The sequence below is a fragment of the Dromaius novaehollandiae genome, chromosome 15, assembly GCF_036370855.1.
Source record: "Dromaius novaehollandiae isolate bDroNov1 chromosome 15, bDroNov1.hap1, whole genome shotgun sequence".
NCBI lineage: Eukaryota > Metazoa > Chordata > Aves > Casuariiformes > Dromaiidae > Dromaius > Dromaius novaehollandiae.
Genome location: NC_088112.1, coordinates 11723233 through 11745523, shown reverse-complemented (window position 1 = coordinate 11745523; position 22291 = coordinate 11723233). Strand labels below are relative to the sequence as shown.

Genomic DNA, 22291 nt, shown 5'->3' with positions numbered 1-22291 from the left:
GGTGGAGTGACCCCAGCCCTCACGCCGCGGGCGATATGTACAGAGCAAATTTGTTTCTCCCCATCACATGCCCTCCGATTCCCTCACCTGTTCGGCAAATGGTCCAGTCTTGCCTCTTCTCCCCTCAGCTCTGCATCCCATATTTACACCGCCTTTCCTGAAAACTCAGCTTGGAGAGGAAAAGGAATGCAAAAGGGGTGGTGGTTGTTGAATGAAAGGGTCCTTAGGACAATCAATAAATAAAGCAGCATCCTGGCAGCTTGGATAGAAGGCTGGATTCCTTACATATGCATTTTCATAGATATTTCATAATCTTTGGACTGAAACATCTGATAGGCAGTCCAAGTGAGCCACGCAAAGCCCAGAAGATGCAGGTATCTGGGCCCAGTAAGGCACCCAAATTTCTCCTGCAAACCCCCTTGCTTGCCCTGCCTGGGCCTGGAGGCTCTGTGAGGATGGAGCCATTCAAATGGAAACCTGGGATATTTGCATCCCTACTGGAGACTAATCTTTCCTCTCTTGCACAAGGCTTTCCTTAGCAACAGGGCTCCTGTTGCAGGACCTGCAATGTTATTCATCCTCTCCTCCTCTGCCACCAGCAGCATGTGAAATCTGCATTACTGTCTGCTTACACTGAGGGGAGGTTTATAAATGTTAGCCCTTATCATCCTTTCAGCTGTGCACCACATGTGACACGCTCTGAATGAGGGAAAATGGAAAAGGGAGGTTTTCGCTGAAATCTCTTTAACTCGCCCACCTATTAGCAGCTGCAGCTGTGGCAGTTTATAGCCCCATGGTGCCTGTGAACTGTAGGGCTGCCCACAATGACGGGCAAATAGTTTGCGAGTACCTGAACTCTGGGCTTGAACTCAGGGTGTTCAAAACCTTGAACTCGGGGCTGCTGGCTGGTGTTCCACCAAATCTCTACCCTCTGAAGCGGCTCGTTTAAGCCGCACAGAGCAGTGTCTATGAGCGACAGGGAGCAGCGCGCAGAGATACGCAGAGAAGACGGCTGCCCAGACCCCGCCTTTGCGCTTCCTTCCCCTTGCTGCCAGCCTCACACGCGGTGCCAGGCGGCGCACGGCGGCGCGAACATGTGTGTGGGGGACTGCGCGTTCTGGGAAGCGCGGCAGAGGGGACAGCACATCCTAACGAGCCAGTCACAGAACAAGGGGCCATATGTTTCTGGAAATGTCAGAATGAAAATTGTGACTGAAGATGGAAAACTACTTCTCGATCTCTTCTCCTCCTATAATACTTTTTTTTATATATTGTAATGCTCTGAGTTTGTCTCATTATTACTGGGCTGAGAAGAGAAGGGAGGGAAGGTTTGGGATGCTGTCATGGAGAAAAGATGGCCTGGACCTAACACCCCACAGCCCCTAGAACTGAAATGGCTTGAACAAGATTATCAATGTAGTTTTATACATAAATATTTGCAAGGTCAAATCTTCAGCACAATTCTTATTTTTATTCATCAGATACTCTCAAAATACTCAATTTTTCATATAGTATCTTTTGGCTCTAAGCTGATGCTACTCATTTAAATACAAGCGGAAGTAATGTACCACAAAGACATGGAAAATATAATGCTCTCCCACTGGGGGCAGATTTTAGCATCCCTACTAGTCTCTAAAACTCTTACTTACTAAGACACCATGCAAGGGGCTAAGGCAATCCATGGAGACTTATAAAGTTCTCATTCTTGTTACACCCAGGATAAAGTTGGTCCCCTACAGCATAAAATTTGAAGCAATAGACTACTGCGATGTAAGATATTCAAGCTAGCTAGCAAATTGCTCCCTTTGGCTATCAGTTAGGGAAGATGAGTGGATGTATTTTTCTTTTCTTTTAACATGCAAGTAAAATCAGCTCCATTGCTGCTGGCACTAAATGCATATGCAGAAAGGGGAGTATTGCCTTGTTCATCAGACACACAGAGAAAGTTTGTTGGTATTGCATGTTCCCGTCATGACAGAATACATCCTCCTTTAGGACTTCAAAGAGACACACCTTTACGTCTGCAAAGAGAAAAAAACCATGAAAGTGCAAGAGAAGTGGGGGAGGGAGTTGAGGGGGGAAAGCGTGACAGGCTGTAATCATAAGACAAGAGTGTACTGTGGAAATAGCGGCCATGAATAATGCAACAGTTCTCCCCCTGGAGAGAAGGAGCCCTTGGAAAAATGATTTCTCCAGATCTAATGGCTGAAACAGTCCATTACAGGTGCCACAAGAGGCATCTGTCTCCATTTACATACCCATCTGATCAGATCCCAGAGTTACAAATTATACACTAATCAAAGTTAGGTCCACAAGCAACCAGCAGCACACAGCAAGCATGGCGTGGTGTAAGGACAGAGAATTTCTGTCCTGTGAAAGGGAAGGAGAGCAGATAACATCCTTGCCCGTGTCCTGATGGGTATCGTAGAATGTGAAAAGGCACAAACAAGGTTAAAACAACCTTCGGGGTCACAGGACGACTTGAGGTGTAGAGACACTAAGGTTACTAGGACTGTGCAGCCTGAAAATGAGATGGCACAAACCAGGGGTGTGATAGAGGCCCATAAAATCAGGAATGGTTTGGAAAAAGTGAATAAGAAATCAGTGTTCCTCATTTCTCACAACACAAAATTAAGGGAAACACAGAGAAGTAAATCAGGCAGTGGGTTTAAAACAAAAGAGATATTTATCCATGGATACATCATTATGTCATGGAACTCTGTGCCTTATGAGCCCCAGTATAAATGAGCTCTGAAAGAGATTACATACATACAGGGGGTTGATCCACTGCCAGCTATTAAATAAGACACTGTGGATGCAGCCTCTAGCAGAGGAAAGCCTTACATTATGGTCAGCATCAAACCAGGATGGGGTATCTCTTGTACTCTTCCCTCAAGTGTCTGCTACTCGCCATCATCAGAGACAGCAAACTGGGCTAGCTCCATATTTGGTTGGGCCTCATATAATGGCTTTTATATTCCTATGTTATGACCAAAAGAGGTCTGTTCTCTATAGCTAATAGCTAGTAAAACCAATAAAAAAGGACTTTTATCACTTGGCATTTGTATTACACAGCCGGTGATTTTCAGATGTTTCTCTACAAATATACTCTGCATGCTCAAACCTGATGGATAAAATTGCACAAAGGAGTAAGGACTAATTTATTATCAGCATATTCAACCAGTTATTTATGCAGAGAAATATGATATTAGAAACAAGGAACAAACCTGAGACTCCTTTTAAATATGATCTTCTACAACAGCACGTGAATAGGTTCTTCATTATTTCTGGGGGGAAATAATTAGCTTTAAAAAGATATTAAAGCAACATACTTAAAGCCGAAATCCTGACAATGATGTGCAATATCTTCCTATCTGTTTCTTGCAGTAGCTTACTCCAATGTATATAAAGTAGCCTTGAACCAGACAAAGTCGTGAGTTTACTATGGCTCATTTCTTAAAGAAACCTTCAACCTGTATGAAAGGTCAGGTTTCCTCCTTTTGCACTTAGTTTAAATGATAATTAAAATCTTAAGGGGGCTGCTTGGTCATGCTTAATCTTTGGGTATTATTTTTTCTAACAGATGTTACACGGACTCCACGTACAAACTCACTTTTACTGCCCACCGCCATCCATGCTAAGAATGACAAACAGACGGAACATTAACAGGAAATAATTTATCATCGTAAATGGAGTATTCACATAAAATGGAGACATTTGCTTTATCTTCTATACAATTACGATTTTGGTGTGCCTTTTAAAATATTACTGTTCTACAAAGTAGAGATACCTTACAAATAATTATCCAGTTACTATTTTGCAATGGTTTGGGGCTGGCATGTCTATCCTCATAAAAATACATGGTTCATGATGATTGCTTGTGGTCAGGTTTGGGGTCCCCTAGGAAAGAAGCAGGCCAATTCTGCTCTTGGTTACTTGGAGAAATGGCATGAAAAGCTCTAGGTCTGACTATTTGCTGGTGTAACTGAGGCTATCCAGATTTGATGCACACTTTCAAAGGTCTATTCTGATTTACCCAAGATGAGAGGAGGGCTTTCTGGGAGGGATTCTCTGCTCCATGGGGTTCTCTGCCAGCACCAACACCGCTTCTCTGACTTGAGAATTGCTTTTTCCTTCCTAAAATGTTCTCTAAAGTGAATTTCAAAGTCGTGCATGGACAGACTCCAGATTTAAAACTCAGACAGTCCTCCATGCCAGAAGAACCAGAGCCTCAGGGAATGTAACAAACACTGCTCATGAGAACAACCAGATGACAGCATATTAATACACCCTGAATGTTATCTATATGCAGAGAAAACTTGCATTGCCAACACATGGAACTAAAGTGATTCTCAAAGATAAATTCTTCCAATTGTTCCAGACTATGTAGGTACTACCCACCAGTTCTGCTCCATTAAGGGTTAAGTGGATTTGGAAACAACATGAAAGGAGGGAGGGATGTGGAGCAAGATACTGGACAAAAGAAAAGAGAATTCAAGTCCTCCTTATACCAATAATTAGCAGCCCTTTTGCCATCTACCAGCTGCAGGAATGTAACTCATTCTCCAGGGAACAGTGCCATTTATCACTGCAACCTGCTTCCAAATAGATGGGCTGGGTACCGGACTGACAAAGTGCAGACTGCGGCAGAGCTGCTCCTGACATGAGTGGAAGAACTGAAGAGACCCAAGCCAGAATACAGCCTTGAGGGTGAGACTGAGTAATTTAGGTACGTCTCTCTGAACCACTCAGTGGGAAACAGCTTATTCATATTACTGGGACGCCTTCCTCCGACTCTGTTTCTATCTGATCCTGGCATCATGACTCTTTATGCCTAGTGCTTCTCTTTGTCCTTTCTGTTCTTTTCTCTGTTTCTTTCCCTATTCCCTTCTTTCTTGCTTGTCTTTTTCTCTTCCTTCAACAATTTTCCAATCAACTCTAGGGAGACAGTCCCACTCCTATTTGCTAAAATAACTAGTAGTTAAATGACTGACATTTAAAGTGATACCTTAGGCTTCAGCATTGCTCCACAGGGAGAAGATATAGTGGTGAGTGTGTGGGGAGCGGGAGAAATAGGATGCAGATCATGCTTCTGAGAGCTTTTTTTCTCAAGCCATCTTGCAGACTCCAGCAGACATCACTTCTACTGTAGCTCCTATGGACATCACATTTCTAAATGGGAGACTGACAGAGGGCAGCCCATGGAATATGAAAAAGCCCTCTAAAGCATAAATCAAACTGGATGCCACTACACTAGAAGCCTCAAAAAGGAAATTTTTTTTTTTTTTTTTTTGGTTATCTGCTTTTCTCCCACCTTTGGAGCCAGCACTGCCAGATCATACTGAAATGCATCAGCATATGCAAAAGGGCTCTCAGGATCTGAATGGCAGCACACGGTGCCGATCAGGGTTTAGGCGCATTAATAGAGCTCAGGCACCTCTGGGACACGTACACACGCTGACTCCACAGATAATCAAGTATGTGCTCTTAAGCCTGCTGTATCCCAACACCTGGATATACTGCGTGCCAGTAGAGTCATGATGGTACAGATGTGTGCAATAGCAGCCCAGTCCACCCCAGGAAGCGTGGCATTTGGTATGCTTCTTCCGTGCACTTGATCTGTGCATGTATATGTCACGAATGCAGCGCACTGCCTGAGCCGGCACAAAGCAGCAGACCTGTGGGGCAGCTTGGGCTTCTGCAGACTGCACCCATCTGGTTTCCACAGAAATGGCCATATTCTATGCTAGACAAAATGTATGGACAAGAAAAGAGAATGTGTGCAAGAAGCCAGAAGCGCAGCGACTCTAAGGTTGGTAGCAATGATAGCAGTGAAGCTGTAGGTCAAATTTAAGGTGCACTGGTCTATGCGCAGTCCCAGGGCTGGAGTGAGACAGAAGCCAGGACTCTCAAACGATTAACTTTATACAAACTCCCCAGTTTTCCCTCCTCCCATTATACCCTGCATGTAACCAGTCTGCTAGGACCTCAGTACACATTAGCATCTCTATTGCTGTCAATTTTCCTTTCAACGTTCCTGTTTATACAGAAGAATTCAAGGTGTTGCTCTGGGCTCTCATGTGTGAGGCTCCTGTGTCTACCTTTCCCCACCAGGCATCCTGCAATGATGCCTCTGAAAGATCCTCAATAAAAGTAACTGCCAAGGGTTTGTTTTGCTCTGATTTGGCTGGCAGTGATGGATGGGATATTTGCACTCACACCCGCAAAAACCCCTCCCTCGTCTAGGTGAGATTTTTCCATCCTCTGCCCCAAAGGTTTTTCCTACCAGCAGGGAATACAATCAAACAGCCAGCTGCCACCTAATTAGGAGATGGACTATTCACTTGACTAGTCAAATCCCTTGGGAATTTCACCGGCTGGAGTTGTCCTATGGGAGAGCTTTTCTAAGACAGTAGTTCAAATGAAATGTTGGAAAAACAAAGGGAATCGGCTTCTCTGCCACCAGCCACGTAAGGCTTCACTCATTTAGCTTTCTCCGGTTTTGTTTCCGAGATTTGTAACAGGTGAGACAAGCGTGAATAATAACAGCAATAATCCTTGCGTATGGCTATGACAAAGGAGTGAGGGTAAGATTCGTCAGTGTAAAGGAATACTGCATTCAATAGGAGCTCAACTCCCTTGCTGCCATTTTCCTGAAATCTCCCGATGAATCAACTTTCTGCCTACGCATGTTCCTTGCACTCGAGAACCTCTTGTTGTATCTCCACGTGCCTAATGTATAATTTGCATATGTGTACTCAGTGAGCACCCTGAAACCTGGTGCCATGCCACTTATGAGAATATTATGCACCAAATAAGAAAAAAACAGTATAAATTTGTTTTTTCCTTTCCAGTCCTCCAAATGGATAGCACAGAGGACAATTTTTGGAATCCTTTCCCAAAAGTAGCTAGTAAAGGGATTCTCATTTGGCTTGGTAGGAATCTATGAGCATATGCAAAGAATTACTTTGCAACCCACTATGGGAACTTGACACTGACAAAAATGTAGTAGTAAGTAGAGAATGTGTGCAGTAGTGGGTATCGGGTGTATTAGTTTAGAAGTAAAGAGGCTGTGGGTGTTTATCACTATTACTGGGTGATGACAAGCCAAAAAGGGTTCTGAAACACTAATTGGCAGCTGCTGCTCCTCCCTCTCTGAGCTGCTGTGCTGGGGTATATCACGGGCACAGCAATGTGACCTGAGGCAAAGGGATCGTGTCTGCCAAGCCCAGGCATTCGGAAGTACTGACCGATTCTTAAACACACCTGGTGGGCTTAACAGTGGTAACAAGTTGCAGAAACTACTTGTATGCTGTCTGGGTGAATGTTTAGGTACAGTCTGCTCATGCAGAATGCAGAGAGCTGGTCTTGAAACTCTTTCATAAACAAGGAGAGTCTCCCCAACTATAATCTGACTACAGAAAACAGGTTGCTAGGAAAATCCCCAGACACTGTGAGACTCACAATAAAATCACGAGTCACTACCCCTGTGCTGTCTCTGAATGAGGGTCCATACCCCCATTATTTAATGAGAAAGTTTTGTAATTAAAAGACCTCTCTCATCTTTTTTTCCTTTTCATTTTCCCCACTAATACCTATCTTTGAATCAAGTGTCTGTACCCTCCTTAGGATCTCTTCCCCTCTGGGTACTTTTGAGGCTACGTGGACAATTGAAAAGACTCACACTTGTGCCATCTACAGGAAGACAGTGATGGGAAAGGAAGTAAAGGGGCCAAATAAATCCTATTTTTTCTTCCAATTCATTTTACAGTCAGTCCTCTGTTGATTTATACAAGAGAACAGAAAAAGCCTAGAGGCAAGACAGCTCATCTCTCTATGATTGGAAATACACTCCCAACTCAACTGGAGCTTGGGGAACTTGCGTGCAGGTTGCCTTTGGATTATTCTGCATGAGTTTTTTCATAGGGTTTCAATCTGAAAGCTGTTACTCATGCCTTTAGCTCATGTCATGATGAAGTCCCTTGCGGAGAACAGGACCCAGAAGTAGGCTGCTTGACATCCTATATTATGCAATTTCATTTGGTAAATTGCCTTTCCTGCACTGGGGTTATAAGATGCTTAGTTGGAGTCCATACACTAAATCTTGCCTCCCTGTGGAAATAGCCTGACACGGTCCCAATGACACACTGCAAATGCAGTTCTGCTGTGAGCTCACATTGAGAAAGTTAATACCATTTCTATCCCACATGCAGATTTCTTCTTCCAGAAAAAATAATATGGGCAGGACACAAAAGAGGCCTACAGTACAAGGATCTATGCGGAGAATTGACATAAAGCCTTCAAAGGTAGCGAGAAAATAGGCGCCTTTGAATGGATCCCAGGAACTAGGCTGTGAAAGGACAGAGAGAGGTAGGTCATTCACCCTTTCCTACGCAAGCAGCTTGGAAATGTACTGTAAAACATTGCATCCTTAAATATCTCAACCCAGAACCGAGTGTTGGCTGTGCTTTTAAAAATGAAGGAGAATGAAGGCAACCAAGGGCCACAGAGAAGTGAGCAAGGAAACTTGGGGTGCAGAGCAGTAACTCATCTGAAATGTCACAGGCCAGCAACTACTGGCCACCAGGCAACTACAATATCCGTGGCTTTGGCCAAACAAATTTACCTTTAATTAGACTTCATACTGAGGAAAGTGGGAGAATCAGAGTTGCTGGAGCGTGGTAGACACCAGAATGCATTTTTCTGTCAATCACCACCTCACAGCTCCTCCCAGGACACCCTACAAGGCTCCCTTTGCACCATCCCATCTCACCTGCGCAGCTGCAGTTCCCAGTGACCCTTGCTCTTCCCTCCTGCTCACGTCCCTCATCTGCTTCCTTTCATGACCAGCCCCAAACCAGCCCCTGCTCCTCCAGACGTGGCCTTGGCACCTGCTGCTGGCTCCTCAGCCCTCCCCTCTCTGCCAGCGGGAGAAGCTGAATTGGGACGGGAGGACATTTTGCCGTGGTGATCTCTCTGGGGGTTGGAACTGCTTTGCCTAGGAGCAAATTCACCCCTCTAGCAATGGGGGCTGGGGGTGTTCACCCAAACTTCAGTAGCTCAACCTAATCAAGAGTTTGTTCTCTTTGACAGCCTCTAAACACCAGCTGGACAATTTACCAAGGAAAAATTTTTATCCTTTCTGCTAGAATTCATTTTTATGACACCTACCATAAGAGATTTTAAAAAATTAGGCATTAAAATGGTTTATAGAAGGTATTTTTATAATCCACTAAGCTGTTTTCTGTTTCCACTGATATGACATCTTTCAGCTATAATTTATAAATGCCATCAGTTAACAGGCACAGAATCTTATCCTTCCATTTCTCCTCTCATATGGTTTTCCCATTTAAACTTTCTGCTAAATCTTCAGTATGCTCTAAATCCAGAGAGATTTGATCATAGCTGGGGGGGGGGGGGGGAGTTTAAGTAGCTAATTAATGTCACTGGATTTGGGGCATCCTGTCATACGAGAATATAGAGGAAACATGTCCTTGATAAATATTTTTGGCATTTAAACAAGGCTAACGCCTCCCTACACAGAAACCTGTAACATCCCCAGAAAATAAAAGGAAGTTTTATAGGCAGTAAGTGGCTGCTTCCCTGCATGGGAATGAGGAGGATATCATACCAGGCATATAGGTTTTCCAGTGCATCTGACTGTCCCCACGGTATCCTGCTGTTGATTGCAGCTGAGAAAGGAGCCTTTGTGGGAAGCAGACCACGATGGAGCCAGCATGCAAAGGTCCAGCCTGGGGAGCATCCTGAGAGACAGCATTTATTTACAGCCCTCCCAGAATTCACTTCTGCTAAACCTACAATTTCCCTGTGTCATGGAAGCTGCCCTAAAAACAAGTCCCGGATGGTGCTGCTGCAGCAGCAGGGCCTGCATTTCGGGGGAGCTGAGGAGGTGGTGTCTATATCACACCCCCTGTAACTGTCACACAGGCTCCTCACTCTTCTCCTACCAAAACATAAGGCGCAGAGACTTGGCAAGAGCTGGCAAAAAGCACCAGACTGATGCTGGGGCAAGTGGGTAATCTCAGTGTCAAGCAGAAAAGATCCCCCCGCCCAAGAAAGCAGAACAGAACTCCTGTGAGGAAACGACAGGTTAGAAGTTATGACAATAGCTAATTTCTTATTCTGCAAAGCACTGCATATGTCAATAGCACCATGGAAGTGCCTAACAACAGTTGTAACTTTTGCAGTAGTTAGAGACTTTCTTCTTTTCCCTGCCAAACCAAGACTGGAAAACTCCAGGCCTCACCATGATCACTGCTACTAAATCACAGGAAGTGAAAAAAAACATACAATTCTCCTTTGCAGTGTCTCCAGCAAAACCACCTTGGGCCTGCCGGGAAACTTGAAGAATGCTGTGCTGGACTGCATCTAGTCTTTGGTTATGGAAGGTCCTGATTTGTGAGAAGCAAGCCCAAAGTGATCAATTTTTGGTTGCTTTAATGGGGGTATGAAGAGATCTCCTTTAGCCACAACTCCTTAGCTCTGTCTAGGCTGTGAATGGTACAGGATCTGCCCATGGACTAGACAGACTCCTCAAAGGTCTGCTGGGGCTTCCAGCAGCACCTATTTAAACATCTTGGGTGATCATGGGCAGAGAATTGCTTTGCTTCCATCCTTTGAAGAGGCTGCAGGATTGGAGGTTCATGGGACAGAACCTTAAATAAACTTGTGAAAACTACCCAGCTCAGGAAGTGGACTGCCTCTCCTGAACATCCCTTTTACTTGCAAAAGATATAAGCAGACAGAGATTTAGCTTCTTCCCATTCCCCACTAACCTCTGTGCGTGTGAGTGCTCCTTTCTCACAATGGTTGAGCATGGGAGCAGAGGGGTAAAGCTCTTGTTTAGATGAGAGCTATTTCCTCCTCTTCCATGGGTCCTAATAATAGGAAAAAAAACACTTCTGCCCTTAGCACGGAGGTGAACTTAGAGTTTGCCATTGCCTGGAGTAAGACCATGCTCTGCCGAGGCCTCTGCTCCCCTGCCTCCTCACCCCCACCCTGATCATTTTCTTAGTTCTCATCTTTGAAGCTGCAATACAATCTGGGTGAACATGTGGAAGCAGGAGCGGCACTGGATATTGATTTCTCATTTTCTCCAGTGAGATTTCCATTTTTATGCTGAGTGTCTATATGCCTTCCTTATGTAGAGTGGAGAGGAGGCTTGCAGGACATGTGAAGGGAGCAAGTCACTTAAGCACTATCTTTCTGTCTATTGAAGACCTAACTATAATTTTGTGTGCAAACAAGCAGGAGGTCCGTGGCCTTCTAACCTTTTTTCCTGTGGTAGTTTGTCTACAGAATAAAATCTTCGCTCGACTGAGAGTTACTGATAACCTTTCTTCAGGACTTGAAGACCACAATGGAAAATTAAGGGTGCATTGACAGAGCTAAATGAAAAAGCTGACACCAGGCTGCCTGTTGCTACACAAAAGTAAAATCAAGAGAAGCCAGCCTCCTTCATTCAAGGGTTTGTATTTTAAATGCATCTCTGTGAATTCCTTCCCTTTGAGAGATTAAATGCTTTCCTGCAGGCCGCGGGGGAGAAGGGGAACTGGTTCAGTCCCTCCTCTTCCGAAGTGGCTTAGTCATGTCAGTGTTCAGCCCCAGCCTTATGCTTGTCCCACTCTCTGGCAAGGCAGCGTGGCGTGAAGTGTGTCAGCCAAGCTGGCCAGCCATATGGGCTGAACCCCGGCACCACGTTTTGGGAGGAAGATGAAGATTGAGATGAGCAGGTGAATCATGCTCTTGTCACTTCGGGAGCGGAGATGAATGAGTCTACACTGCCAATGTAAGGGACATTTTCCTGCTCTCATAACAGTGCTGTGAGAACAGATGGCAAATAATATGGACTGTGGCCACTCAAAATGGCCCCTTGGCACTTGCGCTTTGTAGACCTGCTCCATGGCAAAGTCTGTTTGGGAGAAACTGTTCCTGAATATCCTGCATGCAGAGGTAGTCTCTGTTCTCCCACTCAAGTACCTACATGGCCTTTATCCATATGCTGCCTGGCACTCCCACTAGAAATGGAGTAGTTCCCCCATCACTTCCCAGACGTCATCCCCTGCTGCTCATCTGCCAGCAGACACAGAGAGTACCAGCCAGACAGTCGTCCCCACTTGCTGAGGATCTGCGAACTCTCCTGAACAGCGCTGAACTGATCAGAAAGGGCAAGGAATGCAAACACTGGCTCAAACACAGGCCAATACGGGGTTGGCCAGAAATACAAAGTCGTGCACTGCCCTACAGGTAAGTGTTCACTCATGTCTCTCTGCTTATTTACCACCCCGGCAGCTGCCAAGAGCACATGCCTCCTTCTGAGCACCCTGATCCTTTCAGCTAAATAGGTGCTGCTGAATTGGAAGTGGAGCTCCAGATACTCCCAGTGCGCATCTCAGTGCGGCTTCAGTGATATCTCATTGGTGCTAGCCCTTCCCACTCCCCCTTGTGCAGTCTCACTGAAAAAAAGAGCAAAAAATAGCCACCAGGATGAGACAGTTTAAAAAAAACCTTAAAATGTAACTTGCTCCTGAAGCCACCCTTCATTCACAATCTCCAGCCTAGGTCTGAAAAGCTCAGATAGGTCATTTGACGCTTGAAATCAAAGTCAACATTAATTTTAGGACTTGTCTGAGAAGTGAACAATCTTTCACTGCTTGCAGAAAACACTAAACAGCCCAACCGCATCAGGTAGTGCTCCTTCAGGCCCTCAGATTTTGTCTGTTTTCATGCTTTCTCTAATTGAACAGCCATATGGTTAGACGGTTTGGACACAGGATCAGAGGAGACATTTCATTGAGAGCTTTAGCTGCTTTCTATGGATGGGGCCAAACTGCAACAAATGTTCATTTAAAACACAAGTTAGAGGCTGGCTCTAATGCACTTGCCGCAACCCTGCAGCTCCCATTTGTCATCTGTCACTGATTCTCTGATTCTACAACTTGCCTAAAACTCAATTCTCTTTCTTTTTTTTCTTCTCAAGACACTATTTTCAATACACTTTTTTTTTCTTTTAAACCATGGATGTCGTAGCGCATCCTTTTGCACACTTTCTTCTCTGTCATTTCTTTGAGAGAAGAAATGCCACAAAGAAGCTGTTAGAGCTCCTCAGTCATTTGATCTCGGCAGGAAATTCCTCTGGCAAAGCAGAACACAAGGTGCGAGACCAAGACACTGGGCCAGCTGCAAGATACCAAAGTAAGATCTCTCTCTGAGAGAGATGGGGATCTGGGGAGGGGGCTCAGCTCCCACCAGGGAGATCCCAAGCAGTCTGTCAAACCAGCCCAGATGGGGGGAGTGGAGTGCAGCAGCACAAGCTCTGCATCCTCCCACCCACGTATGGCCAGGCTGGGAGCACCCAGCACCATCCTCTCCCTTTCCAGCACTGTCTTCTCCCCTTGGCCTCATAAGTGTCACAGAGCCGGAAATAGGCAGAGATGGAGTGAGCAGCCCCAGCTCACCTGTGCTCCGGAGGAAGGACAGTGGACCTTAGGAGAAACCCGCTGAATTGCTCTACTGTGCATTGGTGTTTAGCTGCTGCTGTCAGAGCCTGCACTGCAGTGGATCATAGCATCACCACAGAACAAGGAAGAGTAGAAACACACACTTTCAATGAAAAAAAAAATCACTTAGCCAGAATTCTACTTTGGGTTTGTTCTTTCATGAAAAAATCGTTTGGATAAAATAAAATTCACCAATCCTGTTTGCGCTACTCTAGAACCAGATACACAAAGACACTTAGATAACTATGTCACACGTAGATCTTGATGATCCTGCAGTAATTGGAAGACACGTTCCTGGACAAATCAGGATATATTTTAAACGCCTTTAAAGATCTGATTTTTGGTACTTACAAGCCTAAGCTAATAATCAGAATCCCAACTGTGCTTGATGCTGTGCATACGTATAATTTGTTGTTAGAGCTTACGAAACTTATGACAACAGGAAGATGCAACAGATAACAACAGAAACCATGACAGCACCATGTCATGACATCCTAAGCACTGGGGTCATGACAGTTACAGGCATAAAGAAGAGCAGAACAGCCCTAAGGAAAATACTACTGCGGGGGAAGGGAAGAATAAGCAAAATTCAGGGTGCAGCAGAGCGTTGCTGGGCAAAATCTGCAGGAAAGGTAAAGAAAGCAGTGACGGGATGACAGACTATAAAATCTGCTGGAGTCCCAGCAAATCTTTGAATCAAGTGACCCTTCTTCAGAAAGAGCTTGATCTGCTATCCAGAAAACTGATAGTGCAAAATTAAGTATATGTAGCCCTGATTTCCCTTTACATCAAACAGATGTTTAAAAACCAAACCAAAATTAAGCCAAATGCTGACTTCTCTTGGGATAATTCTTGAGTACAAATTACAGGAAGAAAAGTTAAACCACATTAGCCAACTAAACATGAAAACTCTGACAAAAATAGCTGCAGAGGGTCACTGTGCCCCCATCATCTGGGTGCTCCCCATCTCCAGTTCAAGGCTGCCGCACACACCAGCACATTTTACCCTCTCTCCTGCTGACTCTGACAGAAAATTCCCTTGAAGCACGTTGGGACCCCTGGATTTTAAGTAGTCAGGAGATAACAGCAGCCAAAAACACTGGCATGAACTCATAGCTGCTGCAAGGAGCATAATTAGCATGGGCTTTCACCACCTCACTGCTCTCTAACAGCAAATGCTTCTGACAGACAGGGCTGGGGCTGGGGCACCCACATGAGACCACTCAATGCCTGCCTTCCTCGAGACCCCAGGGCAAGCGTGGGACTCTCGCCTGGTGCGCAGAACCCTTGTCTGGCACCTCAGCCAAAACGACAGGGAAGCACCCTTGACTGGAGGTCTGCAGGAGCAGAGGCTCCTTTGGGGCCACAGCCCCCTTCCCGCCACACTTTGGGGGGGCGAGCGATCAGGCACGTGGCAGGCAGAGGAAGCGGCACTGTGCTGAAACAGCAGGAAACCGAGGCCAGGCAGCAGCGGGTGCCGATGGTGGGTGTGATACCGCGTGTGGCAGACTTAACCCTCCTGGAGCTGCATATGTGGGTTTCATGCATGGGGGCTGGGATATCCTCCTAACCCTCCCCATCAGTATTTTGGGCACAGAGCAAAGGAAAGAGCCCTCATTCCTCTTAAGAAATTTTTCAGAGCAGGCATACTCTTGAACTTTGCAGAGGAAAGAGCGCATCTGCTGCACACGCTCTCCCTGTGGTGGGAGATGGTACCCACAGACCGCTCCAGCTGAACCTGAGCAAAACCCAGTGAGGAAGGAGATTTCCTTCCAAATACGGACTCACCACTGGCCTCCTGGTGCCAACTCTAAAAACAAATTCTTTCAATCTCAACACAGCATCTTTAAGAAATAATAGATTGCACTGACTCAGAGGAAACTGTCTGTTCCCTGATAATAAATGAGTTGTTAGCAGAGGTAGCAGACTCCCAGATCCATTTGTGATCCAAAGGGGTCACAGCTGCTTCCCATTTTCACAATGCCAAAACCAAAGAAAACATGCGTACAGGAAGGAATGAGCAGCCCGCCTCCTGCTCCTGTCTGCTTGCCACTCTCCAGCGGTTAAAAAGAGACTGTCAAGTGTAATTTCCTTTTGATGGAGCATTTTTTAACATAAATTTGCTGCTGTTGAAAGTGAAAGATGCACTGCATTGGCTGCAAGTAAGAATAGCTAGGAAAAACACTGTAAGTCTCACCCCTACATACTACACCTTTTGCATGGAGCCTGCAGCACCTTTTGCAGTTCTTGACATGAACAATCCTAAAGCACGAGTGCCCCTTTCTTCTACAGCAATGCACTTTACTCCTCCAGCTGCAGCCCACACACAGCTTGATTAATGCAGGCAGCCCTGAAACAAATACACCTTCTACATGAGCTTCTATAGCCCTGCTAGCGTACGATGCTATACTTCAGTCATTTTGACCCTAATTCCCTCCACCCCCAAGCCACCACTACGCTGCTCTAGTTTTCAAGCACATAGCCCTAGCAGCAAAGGGGAATTTGTTTCTTTTTGCTTTTAATGTTGCCCTGCTCATGTTGCTAGCTTGAAATCACACTTTTACCTTCCTTCTGGAGGTAGGCTTGAAGCAGGAAACCTGAACGCAGATTGCTGTCAAACTCCTCTGAGATTGCTGTGAAATGAGTCAGAATTCAGGACCTGAGCAGAACAGGATTCAGAGTATCCCTGAGATTTTCAAGTGTGTTTTGCTCCAGGTCTGATTTGGCTCAGATGGTTACTAAAAGATGTTACTTTAGAAATGACATTTTTTTTCTGGCCAAACAGCATTTTTTTAAAAAGCTCATGAGATTGTTTGTTCCTACCTAGTCCAAGTGCTACATGGGGCTTAGCTGTGCTCTTCCCATTGGAGCTGGCGAGGATTGCTCAGTAAATCCCTGGGTGCTATTTTGAAAATGCTACAGTTAGCATCTGAAGGCATTCCTCCCCTCATGATACTGTTTCCAGGATCCCCCTGAGCCTACTCCTAGGGAAAGAGAGTGGCAGCTAGTAGCATAATGACAGAAAGGGGGAGAAAGAGATCTGTGTAAAGTAAAGATAGCAAAAGCAAACCTGGGCATCTTTATTATAGCACTGCAAACACTACTGCCAGCAGTGAGCCTGTGAAAAGTGAAAAACACAAGAGGCCAAGAGGATGAGAGCACATCTCAGACTGATGGCAGGTTCCTGCCCATGAGGAACCACTCCAATACTGTGCTGCAATAGAGAAGGTGATCCTGAAAAGAGCAGTTTTGTACGCCATGGACATATATTTTCTTCATTCCTTAGCAGAAGCATTAGAATAGCACAACTGCAAACTGCCTGTTGTGTGATGCCTGCTTTTATCAAGGCCTGTACAGGCTGCTAGCAGGGAGAGCAGGAAAACATCTGGTAAATGCTAAGATATTACCTTCAGTACAGCATTGAGCCATTAGTGGAAGGATGCAGTACTGCTGCACACACTTTGGAGTCCAGAGAAATCTGGCAAATCAGAACTGACCTTATAAGCAAGCAGTTAGGTTACTTGGGACTTTGGAGAGGAAGGAAAACCTAGCTGTACAGAGACCACAAATAAGGACTTTATTTCAGAACAAGAGGGCCTGATGGGCCAAAGTTTCCCAAGCAAAGAAGAGAAATTTGGTAATGGTCTCTTAACTGGCAATTGCTATCTGAGATGTTGTGTGACAGTTTTCCCACTTCAGCATGACTCAAGCCTCGCTAACACTGTGATTATGCTTGAACAAGAGCTTTCTCTTTGACAGCTCTTCTGCCTCTGCATGTGCTGGAAATGCTTCGGTCCCTCTCATGTTGCACAGCCCAGATGCAGCCAGCACTAGCGAGCTCAAAGAAGGTGAAGGTGTCCATGGGGTAGGATGGATACAGCAGGCCTGTACCCAAACTACTGCTGATTACTCCAGAACAAAGATGATGTGGGGTTTTCAAGGAAGGGCTACACCTAAGTGGACAAAGCTCTCTTAAGTTGCCTCTAAAGGCTGCAGGCAGAAGCTAAGGCCCCCTTCTCTCCCATGCACACTGGACGTTTAAGGAAATCTGTCTGTCTCATGGGATGACCCTTGAGCTGGGGAACCCAGACATTAGCTCTGGCTTCTTGCCCCTATAGTCTGCCCACAACTCCTTTGTGTGTCCATTTATCTGCATATCTATGGCTTGGTCTTCACTGTCATAAGTGGATGTATCTCAGGCTTGAGGCTGCCCTGGAGTGTGGAAGACTTTTTCTTGGCGTAGGGGCGGAAATGCAGGTGCCATCACACCTCCTGCCCAGGGCCTGCACAGTGAACTCACTGTTCTCCTAATTAATTTGCCTGCAAGTCTAGATGTGTCGTTTCCTCTAATGACCAGCAGTACCAAAGCACAAACTGGGCTTCATCATAGAGGGCCTATAATAGAGGTTATAGTAAGAAAGAAAATATAATAATAGAGTTAATTTAATTATAGAGCTGGATAGCTCTTATTTCTGAATTATATTCAAAACATCAAAATCAGGACTTCATACTAATTAAGAGATGGCACATGAACATGGGCATTTCTGGGAACATCCAAATTAAGAGCTAGTTTGCCAGTCTGTGGGTAACTGCAAACAGGCTTCCTCACTGCAAGCCTGGGGACTATGTGAGGTCCTGTGAGTTCAGGAGAGGTGCTGGTATCTGCTCCCTCCGAGGTCTCTGCTGAGTCTGGCACACAAGGCTGCTAAGGTGGAGGATGTTATTATGACATGGATGACTCAACATTAGAAATTTGCCCAAGTTCATCCACACATTTCGTTTGCTTGGGAACCTGCAAGACAACTCTTAACATCTGTCAGCCTAGGCTAATCCACATCCCAGCCCCCAGCAAGACACAGATCTCCCCACACCCTCTCCTTTAGCTGACACCATAAGAAACAAGCACAGTGACTCCCAGTATACCATTCCCTGACCCGGAACCTGTAAACAGGGGTATTGCTTGGCCCAGGCGTAACTAGCTGAACAGAAAAGACCCCAGAACCAGGACAGGCTGGAAGACTAAATTAATTCCAGTTAAATCTGCAAAAGGCACTTTGCTTGGGATGGAGGGGGGACAGCTGCTGCGCTCGCCTGTTCTTCTGCAACAGTGAACTGGAAACAGCCTCACTGCTCGGCGGCTCCTCAGCTCGCTTCCACGCTCCTTGCCTGCAATAGCAACGTCCCCTCAGCCCCTTCCCCCGCAACAGCCATATGTGGTTTAGCTTTCTATTACTTCCTTTGGTAGTTCATTAAAGACATTAATCACCTTCTGCACAAAGACATTTCTCCTGAACAACCTGCAGGCCAGGCCTCTTTCTCAGCTGCAGCTTGGCGAGTTGCTTTGGTCTTTGTAGTGCCATGACACAGCACTGGCGTCCCAGCTGCGCTCCGACTTCCCTTGCTGGTCTAGGACCCTGCTAGACACTGATCGGTCGGTCACCACAAGCCTCCCTTGCCACAGATGCTCCAGCAGGAGCCTGCTTTCAAGCTGACCTGATCCCACCACAGTCTGTATCTCAGCATCTGCTGTCTCACTCAACGTTTGAGGTCTCACCCTCTCCCAGCTTTGCCGCTCTGTTCCTGCAGGGTTTGGGCCTGGGGACAGTGCCAGTGTGCTGGTGCTATGTGACAAAAGGAGCTCATGCCTCCTCCTAAGTGCAGGACAGTGAGGCCTGCTCACGAGCAGGGACGGGAGAGAGGGCAGGAAGGGAAGGTGACTGCACCAAGAAACAGCCAGCATAAAAGGGCAAGTAATAACACAGGAGAGCTGCACGCGAGCGAATCGCGCTAGAGAGAAAGGGCTGTACAACAAATACCCCTCCATCATTAGCAATACAGAGAGACAGACCCTTCCCCATGCAGAGCTCTCGAGCAACTACAGCACATAACCTGGGACATGCTCCGATCCTGGTACAATGCAGAGGAGCGGGGCTTTGTTCCTGGCTTGGAAAGGCCATGCCTGGACTCCCTGGCTATTGGAAAGGTATTACAGTAAATGCACCCAGCCCGTTTCCCCGGCCAAATCATCCAGCTTCTCACCTATGTGCTGTCACGTACCCATTAGCTACAGCCTGCCCTCGCCCTGTGCTGCCCCGCTCCATGTGCCCGCATGTCCCATCTCCGGGCCAGCACACACATGGCGTGGCGTGGCGTGACGTGTGCTCATCATGCTGTAAGCATGTGAGGCTTCTGCAGCACATGGGGCTGAATGAAGGGAAAGCAGAGTGGTGCGTCAGGACCATCGCAGCAGAAAGAGGGCTACAGGCCATGTTAAATGCGCTGGCAGTTGCTAATAATCACCCAGCACAGGGGATTCCCTGCCCTGAGTGCTGATGCTCACGGAAGGGGGAAGCCAGGAGTGTATGCTGAGCTACGGCTCTAGCTGGACAGGAGACTCCAGCAGACTCTTGCCATCCCCTTCACTTGGTTTCGTCCTCTCTCAGTTCACTACACCAGAACCCTGCAGGGATCTATGTTCACATGCTTTGAGTACATATTTGGGCAGTCGGATGCGGAGTCCTCAGAAAGCAAAAATTCACCAGGCTTTGGGTAAGGACTGAAAAGAGAGATAAGGAAAAACTCTAGCTACAGCACCTCCACAGCCTCTCCAAAGTTGCTGCCTTTCCTCCTTTCCTTACCACGTCTCTGCGCTCTGCTCCTGACCGCAGAATTTCCCCAGGCTCCGTCCCTGCTTGCTCTCTGCTGAACTCTGCTCGCCCACGCTCTCTCCAAGTGCTCCCATGCCTGCTGGTATTTTTTCTGCTGCTCACCTGCCAGAATAGCAATACAGTCCTCCTCCTTGCAGTTAACGCTGGACAGGGTGCGTCGGTGCTGCACGGAAGGAAACTAACAGGCTCAAGCACTCTGGGGATCTTGGTAGACCAGCAGGAGAAAAACCACGTCTGAATCAGTGTAGCACTGGTGTCTTTTGCTTGCTGAAGCTTACCACTAGCAAAGACCAAAGTGAAGTGTTTGGCAGGGTGGGGAGGCGAGGAATAGCCCCCATCATGCGATATCCTTCCTCCCGGCATCCAGATTACCTGCAGTGGTTCCCATAGCTATCCTCGGACCTTCTGGCCCTCAACCTTTCATCTCCCACCCACTTCATCTCTATTAGCACAGTTACAGGGACTCGCATATTAAATCAAAGCCAAGACTCTTACAGTATATAGGGAGATACAGATACATATGTATATCCGCACAAGAATCCTGCCATCGGTTGTATGTTAATCTCACTCTAAGACATCAGTTGTTTTCTTTCGCACTCCTCCACTGTGTCGAAAACAAATAAAGAATAAAGAGACCCTCTTGAAGAAGCCAAGATACGGCAATTTGTAGCTGTTACTCACTTTTTCATTGCCTCTTGCTGTTACTTCCTTAAGAGATCAATCAGTCCTGTGAGGCATACACATGCCTCCTCTTCGACTGCAGCCTTGGATGAGGGCTGACAAGGGTGCAGTTTTGGGAGAATGGAGAAAATAAATGAGAAACACTGACAAAAAGAATCAACATTGCTGGTTTTGTTGTTCTGTGGGTTTTTTGTTTTTTGTTTTTTTTTTAAGAATGCCCCGGAGGGAACGAGTGGGTATGGCTGTTAAAGGGCAGTAAGAGGAAATCAACTAGAGACTCGTTACTGTGTGAGCTAATGAGCGATCAGTTCAGCAGGTGAGCAGGGAACAGTTTATGCTGTATGGCATGCTGTTATTATTATAATCATCCTCTGTTATTTTGAAATGTCTTTTTCTGAGCTGGTGGTGGATTGCTAACGGCTGAATTCGGCCTTTCTCCTGCATGTTGTCTCATACCTGACTTTATCAGAAGTCCTTGTAAAACTCATCTCTCTCTACAAAAAGCAGTTGAAATAAATACATCTTTGTCTTCAGACTTGTGTTAATACTACACCCTGGAGAATTTTGGATCTGCAACATACTAAAGAGTCTCTCTGACTTGTCACCTGTTTAAGGAATATATTTATTCTGGTTTTGCACAGAATCACATGTTTTACTGAAGCCAGCCAGAGTGGTTTCCACTTCCATTGGCAGAGAGCTGTTGCCTTCAGGGCCTCAACCCTATTATGGACAATGTTAATGTATATAACTAAGATTCCCACTAGAGTTTTGGAAGGGAACTGTGTTCTTCCCATGCTGCCTTCCTTATAGTCATACAAAGATTTCACTCTCACCTTGCTAATATGCCAAAAATATAATCCATGGGTATGCTGCTTAGTAGGGTCCCTATATGGAAAAGCCTTATTTTTTAGAGAAGAAAGGATAAGCTGTGAGTAGAAACTGCGACTGTCACACAATGGGCAGGTCTGGCTTTGGTGGCCATTTCTAAAATCTCTTCTCTGTACACTGCAGACCCAAATTTTACTTCTTCACTCTCTTTTCTGTTTGTCATCAATGAATATTTGGGATCCTTTCCAGATGAGCAGATTTGCAGATGAAAAATTCCCCCTATTCGTCCAAATGTCATATCAGCTTTTTTCCCCGGGCACTGCTCCCCACTGCCCAGGATGAAAAATAAATAAATAAAAACACTGCCTCGCAGAGAATGAGTACCCGCAGCCTCTTTGGAGAGGAATGGACGCACAGGACTGGTGGAAACCTATTGCTGGATGTTGGACACGATGCACCAGCCTCCCCGCCGGGCTGCCTTAGCCAAATGACAGCTGAGCATCGTTAGTATCCCTGCAGATGATATTGGCCAATGTTCACCCAGGCCTCTTTGTGCCCAGATCCATATCGCCAGACAGAAAGCCAGCCCTGTCC

At 46.1% G+C, this 22291-nt stretch overlaps 1 protein-coding gene across 3 annotated transcripts in view; it reads right to left on the bottom strand.

The window, feature by feature from the left end:
- The window catches only part of GRIA1 (glutamate ionotropic receptor AMPA type subunit 1), a 131313-nt gene that overhangs the window by 100864 nt on the left and 8158 nt on the right, over positions 1-22291 (bottom strand). The window contains exon 2 of one of the 3 annotated variants that reach the window (XM_026118598.2): positions 3228-3287. The exons of the other annotated variants lie outside the window; for them this stretch is intronic. Coding sequence (XP_025974383.1) covers positions 3228-3282 — 55 coding nt within the window. The 5' untranslated portion in view covers positions 3283-3287. The remainder of the gene's footprint in view (positions 1-3227; positions 3288-22291) is intronic. 3 annotated transcript variants of the gene reach the window in all.